The following is an 18,540-nucleotide window of genomic DNA, read 5'->3' on the forward strand; positions in this document are numbered from 1 at the left end:
GCGCGGCTAAGCGCCGCGGTATTATCTCACGAAAACGTCCACCGTCTACGCGTATCTATCTTTTCCATTCTTCCTTTGATCGAAATTGTTAAAACACGTTGAACAATTCGTTGGAATATTTCGAAGATAGTTTCGAAGTCGAAACACGATTTGGGTGTCGCCGTTGCGTTTCTACGTCTCGTCTTTTACTCCCACCCACGCGATTCAGTTTGATTACCGATTAGCTTTATTAATATTTCCACATAGAGTGATTCAAACTCTACCCACGCCAGCTTTGTGTATTAGTTTTGATAAAGTACGTTCATTTTCATGATCGCGAAATAAAGCACCATATGTTTCTTTTATGTATTTTTCATCGATTTTTCTTTTATTGTCAATGTTTTTATATTGTTAGTTTGTCAGATCAATTTTGAGGTATTTGTGAAAACTAACTCTAATAGTGAACTATTTATTAGGATCAGAATGTAATTATCCAATAAAAGCTTAATATTTATAAAAAGAATAGTATAATTCGAAATGGATGTTTCACGTGTTTTTTAATACTAAGCAATGCATATTTGAAGTATCTTGTTATACATATGTAAAACTTGAAGGTTATTAATTAAATTGTAAAAAGGGCAACATTTTTACACTGCCAAGTGATTAAGTAGTTAATAATTTCCTAGTAAAGCAGACACGTGTAACGTAAACTTTTCTAATATTGCTTTCTAATATTGTGTTTAATATAAATTATTTTACATCGATTACAAGGGCAAATATTCTATTCCATATTTTTTTTACATTAATATCTAATTAATACAAAGTAAATATTCCTTTCCTTAATTGTTTATAATATCCAAATGATTTTTCATCCATTGATTTACGCAATTAAGACTCAACGTTGCGTTAAAATATTTTATACATCATTTTTTTCAATCAATCCACATTATTGGATTCTGTGTTGAAACGTTATGATTATTATCTTTGTGTGTCATGCTTGAAGAAATTGAATTTTTCATACCATTATGATAATGTATCTTTTTTATAAATCATAATAACTTCTTCTTAAGCTTTTAATCTATTTAATATTTTCATACAGTTTAGTTCTCCAGCGTTTAGTAGTCTGTTTAGTATTCTAACACATGTTTTATCTCTAGACAAAACAACATTTCATTGCTTCGTCTCAAGACTAATTGTTTTGTTTTTCTAGTTACTATTCGCTATATATAGATTATGAATATTACGACGAAGTTTCCTGTCTTCTTTACCTTCAACTATATACCTATTTAATTTAAATGCCGTGCTGAGTCTTTAACCTTGTGTCATCGTATATCTTTTCGTATTCTATGTTTACTGACAGGCTTATTTAATAGCGCGCTATATATTTCGTTTATCGGTTTACTGAACCGATTCCAACGTTGTATTGTGCTTTGTTCGCACTCCCGAAACCTATTTTAATTTCTCGGTGACACGTCCTTTATTCGTATTATTGTACATTTCCAAATCAAAGAATTTTTGAACTCTTTTTTTTTCAATATCACCGACTTTCCTCTCTTTTCTTCGAATTTTTAACAATACGCAATAAGGCTGTAATTTCGAACTTTAATTTCTCGATGACAAGCTTCTTGTTCCTATTAAATTCCCAATTATAAAAATGTCTACAACTTCTCTCGCTTCCATATCTCAAACGTTTCTATTTCATTTTATAATTTTTACAAATGCGCTACAAGGAGGTAATTTCAAGCTAAATTAATTTCGAGATTCTCTTTAGATTTTATCTTTTTTTTTCCGTCTGTATACTCCTATACCGTGTCCAGAAATAGAAGATAATTTATGAAATAATTAAAACAGATGTTTACCTCTATATGTATGTGTGTATATATTTATGTCGGAGATGAAAGGACACCGGAGCCTTCCCTCTGGAACTTCGGGAAAATCCGTAAAATTGTAATCAAAGTTTACAGTCGTAATTAAACAATTTGCCCTCATTCTGCCCAATTGTACTTGTTTGCGATTTGTGATAATAAACTTGGGCTCAAGGCGACCATCAGTCGCCGAACGTAGCCGCGGTCAACGGGACCGGCGCTTCGCCTAACAAAGGTGTGGAGTTATAGTATGACCCTCGTTAAAAGAAATACCAATAGAGGTACTTGACAGTAAAACATTCCAGCGGTTCCATCGGACAATGAATATCTGATGTTGAGGCACGTACACAGCACAAGTCCAGTTAGCCCGAGGACCCGCTATAAAACCTGGATTTTTCCGGCAATTAAGATTTTCCAAACGGACAGACAATCTTTGTTCCAAATTGACCAATTGACAGCGACGTCAATTTCCCTTACTTTCGGAACGAGGGCTATACTCGACGAATCCGATGATCTCGTGTCCTTAGACACACCCCATCATAGTTTTCCTCTGTGGCATCATTGGGACGAAAATTCGTTCTTTCTTGAGATCCCACCGACGAAGGGAGCAGCACCTGACGATCAGTGAGTTTGAGTTAGAGTAAGTATATCTTTCATCCCGTTGACCGTGGATTCGTCATCGAAGCTAAGACCAACGTCACTAACATCGCAAGTGCCCAACCACCGCTGTTGATTGTCGAATCGGTAGTGTCCATACTCGTAGCATCAGGTCGTATCTTCGTTATAACACAACGATGGCCAACTCCAAGGGAGGTCTATCAAACGCCCACAACCCTGTTCCTGACTCTTCTTCGACATTTATTTTGATGAAAATGAAATAGTCTTCGATGAAAATTTGTCAAAGATCGTCAGTTTCTGTAATTCGTGAAAAGCGAGGAGAAAGCAACACAGATATTCTTCTACATTTCTCTTTACATTTGTCTGACGATTATCTCTTTACGATACCATCCGAGCTAGGTAATGTCGCGATAAATTTAAGCGAGCGTGACAAAACTCTATTTGTCCAGCGATTCCGTACACGGGAAGAAACTTCCGGCAGTCAAAGTGCTACCATCAAACAACATTGTTACCTTCTATTTTGAACGTTTCTGTACGCACGAACATCTGGATGATTTTGCATTATGTCACTACCAATTTCACGTGTACAATTATTTCTTCTGCGTGCAACGATTTTTACAATTATTTTTTATAGTTTAAAGGCATAGAATACACCTTTTTTCATACGATGCTTTATCTTTTTGTTTTTAAAAAAAAAGTAATTGGTTTTAATTATTTGACTGATACAGCTGATTTAATTACGCTTGATTTTTAACTATGAAGTTACACGAAATTAATTTTATATTCTGAAGAAGTTGATGAATATAAAAGTAATTTTTGTTATTAATTAGTTCTGAGTCAGCGAGCAGTATTTTACGACTGTTTTCGACGTTTGATAAAATATCTCATCAATAAATTTCAGTTTTCATGCAAAAATCGAATCTAAATAGAAATTTCTTTCGTCTCTTAAACAGTACGTCACTTTATTTTTTATATTCTTGCATTCTTTAATGTAATGGGCGCATAAATGCAATGTAACAAATGCGGTAGGAATTATCACTTCATAACATAAACATTCAGTACAAACGCATGAAATCCAATAATCGTATTAAACCCAGTAGAACCGGCTTTAATAAAAGAAACCTTCACCTTCACCTTCCATTCATAGCAGATCATTCCTCAAACACGAGCCAACCACTGTATCAGTTTCTTCCTCTGTTTCTTTAGATTCGACGTTATACTATGACACAGTCCATGCTGGAGAGGATATAAACTACAAACTTGTTTCTTCAAACAAGAATACAAATAACCAAGAGATCAGTATGAAGAAGAGTCTAAGCAAGAATCAAGGAAAATCAGATGATACAGAAACGAAGGATATTCGACAGAAGATGGAGGAGATCGACGTGAAGCCCTCGTCATCGACAAATTCTATGGCGAACAACCCTGCATTGTTACCTAGTGGTGTTGGTCAAATGAAGCAACTGCAGGGAGCGAAGATGGTTAACCAAACGGAATCATCGTCATCTGGCTCGGCTACGGGTGAGCTGATACGTTGATTATGAAGAAATAGTCTTTTGAGCTTGACTTTTAACTGTTTGCTTATACTTGGATGGGCGTGCTATTTTATTTTGTCCTATTTTATTTTACTTTAGTTAAAAATCTATTGTATAGAATGGCTCAACAAACGTAAGTAATTAACTCATGAAGTGTTATCATTATAGTGTTAATGTAATTTATTTTATCATTTAGAATTTGCTTTTAATTCATTTACATCATTGAATTCCTTTCTTAAACGATTGAATTGGATCTGCATTTTGTTAATGCAACATTTCCTTTTGCAGTCTGGTTTTTTATTCTTATTATTATCATGTGATTCTTAAACTGGATAAATCTGCTTTTTAATATTGTAAAGACTATTGTAATATTGTATTTGCTTGCTATTCTCCTTCGTTGCTGTATCTTCTTTCACTTGGCTTCAATCCTATAATTTCATGAAGTTTGAAGAAATTGAAGCACATTCTTTTTTTATATCATAGAAACTCCTTTTCATGGCTTTGATTTATGTAGCGAGCCTGTGCAATGTGTCTGCCATTTTAATACTACAATCTTGTATCTTAACAAAATAATATTCTGCTTTACTTAATGGGACCTTTATGCAGTTAATTACTTCCTTATTATCTCGTGAAATTGATGGAATCTAAATTCTTGAGTGCTTGATGCAGAGAGAGAGAGAGAAAGAGAGAGAGATTTGTTCTTTTGTTCCCAATTTATTTTTAGCAAGTTTCAATATCTTTTCTTTAGTAATAGTAATTATAATGGAAATGAAACGTGTTTCGATATAAAGTTGAAATCTGTTATATCTTCTTCTAATATTGGTACAAAAATATTGGGAAAAATTTCAAACGAAGATTGTTTTACTCCTGCAAACAGTTAAAAGTTTTCCGTGCTTTGTTCTCGTTAGAAGAAATCCATCATCGCTGATCATCGTTGCACCATTCTGCTCTCTTTTAAGCCACGCTTGCGATTTAATTTCGAAACGGGCATGAATCGATCCGAGGTTCCGCAAATTGTCCCGCAACTTCGTCAAACTCCAAACGTTTCCAGGCGTTCGACATTATCCGGGACGCGTCAGACACTTCAACAAATTGAAACATTGATTAATTACCGCCAAATATAATTTAAACCCCTTTCGTTAAGCAAACTTTGATCACGCTTTATGAATTTCCGCTTTGATGACATCGCTTGACCCATAGACATTGCGCAACAGCATCTACATCTCACAAACAAAATTCGTATTATATAAAGCCAGAACTTTTTGCAAATAATATCCAAGTAATTTATGGTGATTGATACATGAATTTTAAATTACAAATCCTAAATTATGAATTCCAACTTCTAAATAATACAAACTATAAATCATGAACGATAATATAATACTATATTTTCTTCAAACATCTGACTATAGTTGTTATTAAATATGACTATACTTTCGTTTGTAACAAGATATCATTTTGATGTAAACAATGATACGCTTTATTGATATGTTTTATGGATATGTTTTAGAATTTTGTTCGTCTTAAAAATTGATAACTCTCTTAGAATTGAAACTTTTGTAGTTGGAGAAATTAGTTAGTTTCGTTTGTTAGAAATACGTTTTTTCTAATATTTTATTTTATTTATTAGAAATCCATAGCATAACGGTAAACCTGCTAGTTAGTGCAATTTCACTGACGAGTGTAATCCGTTTAATAGGATTCGAACTCACAGCCGTGATCTATCCTCAAAATTAAGTATCGTTAGCTTCAATTTGAAACTCTATTTCATCAAAGTTTAAAAAACAAATTGGAAATTAATATATAATAAATATATACCTGGGGCACATTTGTTTCTAAAGCTTGAAATATGACTTCTCTATACGTTGGTAGATAGAAGAAAACTTTATTTCTCTATTTATCCGTAACTCCATTTATTAAACACTAACGTTTAATACTTCATTTTTCATTCACACAACTCTTGCCGATTAAATTCGCTCATCTGTAAATAAATTCTTTTATTAAATCTCACTTTCCTTTCTCCTATTAAATTTTTGCAAGCTGATAATAAATTCTCTTCCTTAACTCTTACTACTTAGACTATTACCATTGCTATTACTATCACTATACTATTGCTACTTCAATCAATATAATGAATAATAACAGTGGAGAGAATTGATGAACTCGTATTACATAAATGAAAAATTCGCTCATCTGTAAATAAATTCTTTTATTAAATCTCACTTTCCTTTCTCCTATTAAATTTCTGCAAGCTGATAATAAATTCTCTTCCTTAACTCTTACTACTTAGATCATTACCATTGCTATTACTATCACTATACTATTGCTACTTCAATCAATATAATGAATAATAATAGTGGAGAGAATTGATCAACTCGTATTACATAAATGAAAAATTCGCTCATCTGTAAATAAATTCTTTTATTAAATCTCACTTTCCTTTCTCCTATTAAATTTCTGCAAGCTGATAATAAATTCTCTTTCTTAACTCTTACTACTTAGACTATTACCATTGCTATTACTATCACTATACTATTGCTACTTCAATCAATATAATGAATAATAACAGTAGAGAGAATTGATGAACTCGTATTACATAAATGAAAAATGATAACTAAAAGAGAAAGATAGTGAACTACAATTATATTAAATGATAGTTAGACAATGAAAAGAAAATAAAATTCATATATATTCCAATTATACGAACAGTTTATTGAGCAGTTCTCTTCTGAAGACTTCGGATGAATGGAATCCTACTGTATAAGGAGATAGGGATGGCAATACAATGCATATTTAAATCGATACATCTTTAAAATTGATTCTGGGTAGCCAAATGCCATTGTCAATCGATTGGATATCTCCATATGCCTCAGCAGTCGATTATTCAATAGGATCATGCCCGGTTCGCATTATTGGGTCAGGATAGGGCAGGGCAGGGCCGTTTGGCGGGTATATTTTGTCCCCTGTCCTGTCCCGATAGTGAGAATCGGCCCTACTCGAGTTTGAAATCGCAAGAAGAATTCATCGTGGGACCTGCAACTGTCGTTTTCGCCTGTGCAAAGGATTTTTGTGACCGCAAAAAGGATCGTTCCCGATTTACATTATTGGGTCAGGATAGGGTTGGGCAGGGCCACTCGGCATAAATTCTGTCCCCTGTCCTGTCCCGATAGTGAGAATCGGTGCTGGATCGAAATTACGAACGACTGGTGTGTTTATTGACTATTTATAGTGTCATAGATTGACCGCGAATTTTTATGCAAATTTATTTCTTGTGAACGCAATTACCTCGAGATACTGAAATAGAATCTCGTTTTACTTAATTAGAGATGAAACGACGAGTATTCTGTGTTGGATATTTAATATATTTTTCTTTGTATATTATTTTATTTTCTATATATCTTGCATTTTGTTCTTAGTTCTTTTAATTTCGTCGTACAATTAGTTGCTTATCATTGTATTATTACGTTCTATTAGTATGCTGTTGCACTGAAATTAGACTATCTTTTTGTAGCAATTATTTATCGGTACTCGGATCTCTAATTAAAGTAAAAGTTTATAATCAATTATATCTTTTTGCTGTCGTAAACTATCAAACTATATAAAAGTATAATTTCTGTTATAGATTTCCTTTTTTTCTTTTTTTGAGGAAATAAGATGTACGAGCTTGTAAATTTGAGGTGTAAATGTTCGATTCGTTGTTAACGTGTTTTTCTTTATTAGAAGTTTATCACCATTAACTATCATTAGATGTTTATTATTATACTGTCAATTTATTATTAACCCTTTGCGGTTCTGTATTCTGAGTCTATGCACGATGATCTTATTACATTGTTATCGTATTGCCATAGTGACTGGACACCGTATTATGATCGTAAGTTTTATTACAATTTCGCGTGCGTGTATATGGCAATGTACCATTGTTATACTTTATCGTAATAAAGATGTTCTAATTTTTTTGAAGATCTTTATCTCATATTATCTCATCATATCAGTTTTCTTATTTACACCTATCTGAATATGTTTCAAAAATAATTAGAAACTGCAAAGGGTTAAGGCTTTAACAAAGTTAAAAGCTCAATGGAATTTATAGTTAAATAATTGACTGTGGAAATTTTTGAACGATAAATTTGATTGATAGAAATATTTCTATCCAAACATAGAAATTTAATTTATGCTGCGATCAAGCGGGGTGGAAGATTTTAAAAAGTCAGGGCCGTCTTCTTATTACTCTGTAAACGTGTTATACGTTTTAGAGACTGGATAGAGAATTTATTGCATTTAATCGATCCATTATGTTCTTGTATTACTGTTCTACTTTATTTCTTAGAAATGCAATAATGAGGATAAACACGGTAATATAAATAACGCTATTAAGGAAGAAGATTATTTTAAATGTTTGCAATTAGGATAGAGCTATTACGTAACCAATATGCTTTTAATAAGTTTCTATATATAATCTCAGGAATTACATTATCTTTCCACTTTAATAATTCAGTACAACAAAACAAGCCTTGAACTTAAAAGCTCTGCTCCCAGCTATTACAGCACATCATTCACATACACCTCTTCTATTTATATATCGTAATCGTCGTGTAGCCTCGAATACTATAAAATATAGTGCACTTAAACGCTTCAAACGAGTACTTAGCGTGGGACTTAGACCCCTCTACACGTAGAAGAGAGACGTTTTGAAAATTACACTTAATTGGTAATATTGCATCTTGATTGGTTTAAATAGCCTTAATCCTGCTTCTGAGATTAGCACAATCGATTCTTTCCATTGCTACGATATGATTCATCGGGCACATTCGATTCATAATACGACTTCAATGTGATCCAACATTCGGATAAAAGATTTATTAAGAAATAATTTGTTTGCATAAATGTTTCTTGGACGATCACCAAGGGAGAGAAAAAGAGGAGAAAATAAAGAGAAGGATATATGCAACTATTCTATTCGATTTCCTAGATGAGTTATGAGAATAAATTTACGTAACCAAGGAAAAGAGCAAAAAATAAAATATAGCTAAGAATATCCATAACTTTTTTCTGGTGATTATTCAAATAAGATGTTTGGTTGTCTCATAAACGATTAGTTCAGTATCCTTTTTTATTCTGTTTCCATTTATAAAAATTATATAATTAAAATCAATAATATAAATGTTCATATTGGAAAAAGAAACTTATTTCACGTATTTGCGATAAAAGCAACTACTTTTCAGAATAAATTGAACATCGATACATCTTTGTATGTTTTCTACTAATTGTATTATCCGTTTTAATCGACTTATTAATCATTCTATTCGACTCCGACCTTATCTTGAAGTAATCACGCGATAGTTCACTCGGCTGAGAAAATCTTTCCATGTTTCTTGTCAATTGTATCATCCATTTAAATCTGCCAAGCCAAAAAATAGAGAAAAAAACATTTCGAACGATTCGCTATCTTTTATCTGAAAGATAAAATTCGCTGAAACTTGTCAATGAGGATTATCAGGACAAAATTAAACCTGCCACGAGTACTGAAATTTCTGTTGCTTTTCGTCGCTGAATCTATGAATAGTACGAATCTTGTTATAATAAACGTTCCCTCGAATCAAAGGAAATGAAAATGAAGACTGTGCTTATACGATCCCATTCGAACGTTTCTCCATCTGGAAAATTTTGTCGACCTATTCATATTTCACGATTGAAATAGACGTTCGATATTTACGAATAACCGTTCGATACTCCTTTATTTATTTATAGTGTTTGATTTACAATGTTTGACCAAATATTGACCACGATGGAAGGTTCGTCTGTGATTCACGTCTGAATATTTGCAAAGCCTACCGACGCTTTTGTGATTTTATCGTTATTAATCGCCGATCACTATAACGCCGATTAATCTTGTTTCTAGGTCATTGGTACTATGAATAGAAGGCGATAAAAAATGAAAACAGTGTTACTTCGTTCGATTGATTGGTACAGATCGATAAGTAGGTCTGACATTGTATCGAGTCTTGTGTTTGTGTTTTAACTTTGAGATATTCTAATTCTTACACTCTGACGTATTTGTTGTGAACAAATTTCTGGGATGATTAGACACTTGTTGGGGATTTCGAATTTTAATTGTATTTTGCTTTAATTGTATTTTGTACTGTTAACTTTTATAATTTTACCGCTCATACGTGTGATATTCAAATTTTGGGAAAAAATGTCTTGAAATCCTATTTCGAGAAAATACTTCAAGTACGTTTCCTCTTCGAATCTAAGAGAATCTAGGATTTCTCTTAAGATTTAATTTCAGGTATTAAATTGTAAGGAAGAAAATTTTCTAATCTCTGATTTTTACTATTTTCTTTCATTTCTTGCAGATTCTTATAATCTTTTGCTTCGTATAATTTTTAGTTCCACGAAAAGGATATTTTTATATACGGTGTTTCCTTGTTGTTCTACAGAGGAGCATAGAACGTAAAGTATCAGTCGTTGTGGGTTCATTTGATCAAAGCTCGATGTCTTCAGTGGAAATGGTTCTGCTGATCGAATTTTCTTTGGTCACCGGACGTCAACTGATTACGTATTTCCTTGAGCAATCTCTCTTTTGAGAGATAGTAGGTTCGCATACCAGACGAAGATGACTACGATAATGGTGTTACCGAGTCTTCCACGAGTTGGGAGACGTGTCATGAATCTTCTCATTTACGTGACAATTAAATGGAGAAGCATTTTAAATCTCGTTGAAAATTATAGAAAATTATTGTGCAAAAATTAGATATTATTTTGCTATTTTGGTTGATCTTTTGATCTTGACGGTTGATCTTGAACGGTTGTTCTATAATAGTAAAAGCACCTGGAACGAAATCTCATTGTGAGCAATAACTTCATTATTTTCTACTTGTATACAGCAACATAAATGAGTTTCCTCTAATTAGTAAAATTCTGGCTCATTAAATATAAAGCGTCCACGGACTTCTCAACCTTAAATCGCTCTGTACACTATGAATTCTTCTAACGCAGCACTCAATCATGGAAAACCACGAGTTTGAAAAAGTTTTGAATATTTTTTTCACGGCATTCTGCAGTTCTCACTTCAATTAAAATGATATAATAATAAGATAAACAAATTATCCACGCTGTACTCTAAATTCAAAGTACGCGTTCAATCTCAATTAATACGTGTATTATGCGAAATGTGGTATTGTTTGGTAATTAAACTCGAAGATTTTTTTCACCGAAGCATATAAAACCAAAAAATTGTTTAATCAACGTTCATTAAAAAATCACAACAGCGACGATTGCATTTTTTGCATAATCTCGTCGCAAGAAAATTATGTACGAGAATGCAATCAAGATCGTGTGACGAGAGCGAACAAAAGAGGAATGCAAAGTGAAAAAATCTCCGCTAAAGTGCCTCATGCAGTTCTCAAAAAAAGCCTACATTACATGTTCATATATTTTAATTTTCAAAAGCATGTTACGCTATATGAAACAAATTATGCGCATATTATAAAAATTCTACAAGCGTTATGCAATAATGTTACGTTCTATTAGCTTCTTTTTGCATAGAAAAAATTGAAGAGATACGGAACAAAGAAAAAAAAATATGTCGATATACGTTACTTCGTGTAAGAAATTTAAAGCTTTAAAAGATAAACTTTAACGAGCATCGCTCTTCGTTTATTATTTCACATTGCAAGATATCGTATAACGTGAGAAATATATTAAATATATTTTTAAAATATATTTTAAATATACATTTATAATAAAACAGGTAGAAAATAAAAACGGCGAACACTAAAACACTTGCACCAAATATCGTCGAACGTCCTAATACTTATCTCGACTTATACGCAAGAGTATGACTGTATCTCTGTTTTAGTGTTAAGCAGTTGCCTCTGCAATTGCCAAAGCTGCAAGCAAAATTGTGTCACGTCGCAGCTAGCTTCTCTATAGAATTGCCAATACAGCGTCATGAAAGAATTAGCGAGGGTAGAAGCCTAAATCTAAGGGTAGAAAGACATAGAGCTATCGAAGAGAGGTCCGACGATGTCCACGGGCAGAGAAGCACGCGTTCACTGCTGAGATCCTGCGTGTTAGGCACATCGTAGCTACTATATTGATCTACCTGTCCGAGGGCTATATCGGTCCGCGTGTTTCGGTGCAGTACCTTTCAGTCCACCAGCGCGGGATCAACGTTTCGTCCTGCTGTATTCATCGAGATCACGTTTCCTTGAAATACAGTTCACAGTTCAGTGTTCGTGTTCGATCGACACCTGTGAATCCTTCTGTTCTTTCTGCTTCTTTTTCCTTTTCTAATTATCCGACACGTTATCATTCGAGCTAATTATAATCCGTAAGCCGGAAGCGTTCGAAATTCGGGATATTCTCGGTGTTTGAATTTCACGAAACGAAATTAAACAATGAACAGTTCAGTTGTCGTGTTCGATCACACTCGTCAATATTTCCGATCTTTTATTATTCGACCTATTATTCTACAGCTTAAGAATCTACGAAGGAAATAAAATTCAGTTAACTAATTTTAGTTGCAGTTTCGCCAGAACGAAATTGGTTTATGGCCCGGTTACCGCGTTTAATCGATACCTATGAATCTTGTCAACGTTGTTATTCAATTTCGTAAAATTACGCAGTTCGCCGTTCAGTTTTCGCGTTCGATCAGACCCGTGAGTGGTCCTCGCGTTATCGTGTCACCTTTTTTACTTTACAAACCCGTTACTCTATGGTCTAAGAATCGACGAATGAAAAAGCTCGAATACCTTTGATTCCAATCTCGCGAAAATTGCATAGTTTACAACTGAATTTCCGCGTACGAATATTTTTATTCAATGTGCTATTGAATAAAATCATCTTCTATCGCTCGATTTATATTATTTTATCAATTTATTATTCTTCGATCTAAACAATTTGAGATGTCGAGTGGTGCCGGTTGCAATTTCGTAGAAACCAAATTACACAGTTCACGGTTCAGTGATCGGCGCTTCTGAATCTTTTTAACCTTATTATTCCATCTGCTACTCTACGATTAACCCAAATCTAATTCAAGGCTTCAATACATCGCAGTACCGCTACACAGTTCACAGTTCACTGGTCATCGCTTGTGTGCTTCGTTTCAACCTGATTACCTACTTTATTTCATCAACTACAAATTTATTGTTCCGCAGTAGAAAAATCGCAAACCTTCGATACTCTCAGTTCCAATTGCACGACGATAAAATATCGGTATCGAGTAAAGTGTCTAATGGACGAGATGAATTTTAACGAGATATGTCTCCAGAGCTCGACAGTAGATGGTAGATTTTTGCCATGAGAAACTGGTAACTGGATAACAGAGACAGTGGGTGTTTGCTTTTCTTATTTCTCGCTCGTCACTCCTATTACAAAGGATCACGCTGAAAGCGAGAATTGTTCGAGTCTAGAAGAGGATCGATCGACGCGGTTCTCAAAACGACCGATCGTTTGGACCGGTCTCAGCAGTTTTTCCTGGGATATATCCAGGCCATCCTATAAGTAATGCGGTTTCTTGGGTATGTATTAAACGAAAACAAAGCTTAACGAAGCTAAGATCAACGACGTATTCATTCTTCCTCTGCGATTAATTTCTTTCGTCTCTTTGTGTTAACATGTTAATGCTATGTTACGTCTTACGTCTAAAGCAACGTTTGTTTCGTAAGTCGGTTTGCACCAGTGATTTCGGAAGAATGGAGAAAGATCTTCTGTTTTAATTAATCATATTCATGGAGAATTTAAATTTCCAAAAATATAAAGTACAAATGACGTGTAAAAATGTGGTAACGATCCAAAACGAAATATTTATTATAATATTTATGTAATATGTCAATGAAATCTATGTTTAGTTAGAAATCTCTGTACATATACAGGGTGGTCGGTAACTGATGGTACAAGCGGAAAGGGGGTGATTCTACGCGAAAAAAGAAGTCGAAAATATAGAATAAAAATTTGTCGTTCGAGGCTTTGTTTTCGAGAAAATCGATTTTGAATTTTCGCTCGGTACGCGTGCGGTACGTTATAAAGGATCTCACTGTAGATCGTTGTCTCGATAGAAAAATTAAACAAAAATTAAAAAAAAATTTTTATTCTATATTTTCGACTTCTTTTTTCGCGTAGAATCACCCCCTTTCCGCTTGTACCACCAGTTACCAACCACCCTGTATATATATGTAAAAATATGTTGCCTATCCAGAATTACGTATTCACTGCAACGTTCATGTAACGAAAGAAATTTCTATTTACATTCCATCCGCGCCTCTTTAGTTATGCTTTTATGCACTTACGAGAGATTTAACGGTACAAATATGTACAGAATACGAGTACAGTATATTCTGGTTATACTAATTAGTACGTAAAATAATTCTCTATCTAGATTCCAATTATCTCTTAATTAAGTGCAGAAAATACGAGTTTGCGTAAATATCCGCAGTCCAATTACGATCATACAAATATCAATGTTTATAAATACCGACAGTTTAATAACCAGATAACACATATTTTTGTCAATTTCTATTTTTACGAATATAATTAGAAACACGTGATCTGGCTACATTGCTTTACGTATTAAATAACATAACGGGTACTATACCTTTAATATTTCCTATATTTTTCCATCATTTCCATGCATTTTATGCATTTTTCCATCTACAAATTTTCTATATGAATACACGATGATCCGCTGTATAGCGCCAACTAATATCAAGCTACTTGATATACTTCAGCTACACAAAGTATTCGCACGTATCCTTATTCTGTAACGAACCTTTTCTTTCTTCTTTTACCAAGCTTTATATCTTCTTACATTTACATCTTTAAAGTATCAAATTTTTGTAATCGTATTAAATGTGCCATCAGATGGTACGAAATGTGATATACTTAGACCTACTTAACTATTACGTAAATACTATAATAAGTACAACGGTGTGCCAATACCTTTTGTATTCACTGTAAAGCAGATTCGAGTCTGCAAAGTTTCCCGATTATTCTGTTTCCGTTTTCCTCATATCGAAACAATAGGTCGACGTTTGTTTGCGTTTTTCCTATCGTTTCATCTGCGGTTCAGGTTAGACTGCTGACGCTGTTAAAGTAGTTCAACGCTTATTTCTAAGTATATTCAACTGTGATTCGAGTTTACTCGAGGCTAGTACGCGTTGCTTTCTTTCTTCTTTTTATTTCCTCGTTGTTTTCTGTTGTCGTTTGCTGTTTCCTCGCTGCTTTTTCATTTCGTCGCCGCTTTCCCGCAGCAACCGTGGTTTATTTCAGCGGAATTTTCACTGGGACAGTTACCTCTCGGGCACGGGTGGTCGCGCTTTTGTTGAAAAGATTTTAATTTTTCTGCGGGAATATGATAGTTCTTTGTGGACCATTGAGAGAGATCTTTTTCTTCCAGGTTTTCTTTTCTTCGCTTCTTTATGGTTTGCTGTTTTAATTAGATGAAGGTTGGTTATTTTGTATTCATTGTAGTCAGTTCTTGCGCGACAAAAGATTCTTCGCTTGCTCCTATCATGTCCTTTCACGTTAGCTGTTTCACAGTAGCCAAATGATTGAGGTGTTTTCTTGCGAACGACCTCAGGTAGCATAAATGCTTGTAACTATATTCCGTACAACTTCGAGCATAAGTGTCTTTGCGTCTTCGAAATATCGTTTGAAGAGTTCTTCCTCGATGGAATACTCCGAGTTGTTCTATTTACATACATTAAATTTATCTATCTACATTAAATTTCGAATTTTAATAGAAAACAGCCGTTTAATAGCTCGTTTACCAGTTATTAATTTTCTTCTTCCTTGGCAAAAAGATTTTCAGTGCTTCTCGAATTATTTCTTTTTATTTAGACAGCAAAGGGCCATCTTTCTTCTATTTGCAATTTTATTCGAAAGTATGTTTGTATAATAGTATTTCTACGGATTATTTTGTATGCCGCTGAATTAGTAGTTTGATTAATGATCAGGATTATCATATGTATTTAGCTACTGGAATGTCTTTCGAAGGGAAAAACTGAAAACTGACAATTTAGCATAAAGCATAGATAATTTCTATAGTAAATGAATCATTGATAATCCAAGTTCAACGTATTTGAAATTTAGATACGACATATTTCAGATTTATATCTTTATTTGAATAACCAATATTACGCATTACTCTTAGAGCAACTCGTACTGTTTATGTTATTTACTTGGAAGTAAAAAGAATATAATTTACATTTGAGACTGTCTCTTTATAATTTTTTACTCCATTTGTTATTATTGTAGTCTACGATGCATGAAATGTCTGATTATAGCAGTCCTTACAAATTACGTAGACGACTGATGATTGACTATTTACATTAAAGTAATGTGTAACACATTCATCACGTCAATGAAGAATAATCAATTTTCAGATTGATTATTCATGATCATGATAACGAACAAGATTATGCAATATTATTCAACGGGAGAAAAATATTGAATAACCTTTTTCACTATCCTGGTTATACAGGGTGTCTGGTAATTAATGGTACAATCGGGTGGTAAAGCGATTCTACGTAAAAAAACCAGTGGAAAATGTAGAATAAACTTTTTTTATACGACGTCCCATTTCCGACAAAATCGAGTTTGAAAATTTGTCGGCTATACTTGGACTTGGCTAATTCCGGACTGAACGAAAGTAAATATAATCGACCACAGGTTAAATTGAATGGAAAAATAAGTGAAAAATATAGAATAGAATTTTTCCATAAGACTCTCTGTTTTCGAGAAAAATATATTTGAAAATGTATCGCGCGTGTGCAATAGATCGACTAATAGCTAAACACGTGGAAACGAGGTTTTAAACGAAAACATTTCATTTTATTTTATATGATTTTATTCTATTTTCAAAATATTTTTAGTCGGTACATAGCCAAGTCTACAAATTTTCAAACTCGATTTTCTCGCGAACGAAGCTTTATACGAACCAATCTTATTCCACATTTTCCACTTATTTTTTCACGTAGAATCACTCTGTACCGAGTTGTGCCACTAGTTACAGGACACCCTGTATACAGGGTGATTGGTAACTGGTGGTACACGCGGAAAGGGGGTGATTCTACGCGAAAAAGGAAGTCGAAAATATAGAATAAAAATTTTTCGTTCGAGGCTTTGTTTTCGAGAAAATCGACTTTGAATTTTCGCTCGGTACGCGTACACTTTATCGCGTCTCGTTATAACGGATCTCACTGCAGATCGTTGTCTCGATGGAAAAATTAAAAAAAAATTTTTATTCAATATTTTCGTCTTTTTTTTTTGCGTAGAATCACCAGTTACCAACCACCCTGTATACACACAATCGTATAATATCTTAATAATTCCATCGTATCGTACGAATTTTATTTTCCAACATTTTATTGCAAACAGAATGAAATTTCCGGGACCTTCTATCATCGTACAAGAAATCCCTCTATAACCTACATAATTCACGAACAACCCTAATTCACGAAATAAATCTCTTTTAAACAAGCGGAAATTTCATCGCCAATCTTTTTATCTTTGTTTCTCGTGTTCGAAACATTTCGCTCGTCGAGGGTTGCTGCTTTTTCAATGCAATGCAATTTCTATGCAGGAGGATGGTTAAAGGTTTGCGGACTGTGACGTTTCGATGAGAAAATGCCACGATGCTGCGGCGCGTCTTTGGTATCCGTCATGGGCGGCGAGGGGTCTCCGCAAAGTCTCGGTTTGCAGATTCAGGACGGTCAGTAATTAACGATAATTGTCTATTAGTTCTACTTGCGTCCCGTTTCTGCGAACGTTTGCGAATTTATCGTGTCTCCTGTGCAACGAGTGGGGATGGATGTTTCCATGTGAATTTACAGAATGGGTTGAATTTATGTATTTTGGTTGAATGAGAAATAACTGGATTTTCTGTTATATCATGCACCTGATCGTCTGCTGATATCCGTTTTATTAGGTTTATTTGTTCGAACCGTGGTAATTTTATTTATTATTTTATGTTACATGTAATTTAACTGCATGGAAACAGACAGTATTTGTTAACTAATCAATTTGTGACTAATGAGTCGTGCAGTTTTATCGATATTACTGGATTTATTCTGTCTTTTCCACGAGTAGCAAGGATAGTTCGTGACCTTTTTTTTGCTACCAGTTGTACTCGCATTTTAATATGTTTTTGTGTTATATCGAGATACGAGATATTTGTAATAAAATGTCGAAAGATACGAAGAAATTTGTTGCATATTTTTTACCAAAAAAAAAGCAAAAATATATGGACGAAATATATACACGTGTTGTGGGAAATGAGTGACTGATTATTAGGATCGAACGAACTTTACTGGTGTACTACAGTGGCCGTTACTATTTATTTTCCATTATCGTTGTATTATTTAATTTATGTTTCAATTGGTATTGTATCGTAAAGAAAAATAGATTTTGTAACGCAGAATCATATCGATATATTGTCTTCGTATTTAACACGTTCACTGTTGGACGAATTTTTATTCGCTATGCTACACGCATACTAACAAATCCTTTTCACCTAAAATCTATTTTCTGTATGGTATAAT

The 18,540-nt window shown here is 33.7% G+C and overlaps 1 protein-coding gene across 7 annotated transcripts in view; it reads left to right on the forward strand.

The window, feature by feature from the left end:
- Positions 1–18,540, forward strand: part of LOC117165862 (cytochrome b5 reductase 4) — a 29,366-nt gene that overhangs the window by 212 nt on the left and 10,614 nt on the right. The window contains exons 1-3 of one of the 7 annotated variants that reach the window (XM_076617513.1): positions 1,129–2,079; positions 2,150–2,484; positions 3,669–3,983. In XM_076617513.1, the coding sequence (XP_076473628.1) occupies positions 3,764–3,983 (220 nt within the window). In that variant the 5' untranslated portion in view covers positions 1,129–2,079; positions 2,150–2,484; positions 3,669–3,763. Of the gene's footprint in view, positions 1–1,128; positions 2,080–2,149; positions 2,485–3,668; positions 3,984–12,152; positions 12,234–13,158; positions 13,522–17,582; positions 17,712–18,540 lie in introns of those variants that run through there. The other 6 variants (XM_076617516.1, XM_076617515.1, XM_076617514.1 and 3 more) reach the window with 6 other exon arrangements.

This window comes from Bombus vancouverensis, chromosome 3 (genome assembly GCF_051014615.1).
Source record: "Bombus vancouverensis nearcticus chromosome 3, iyBomVanc1_principal, whole genome shotgun sequence".
NCBI classification, from domain to species: domain Eukaryota; kingdom Metazoa; phylum Arthropoda; class Insecta; order Hymenoptera; family Apidae; genus Bombus; species Bombus vancouverensis.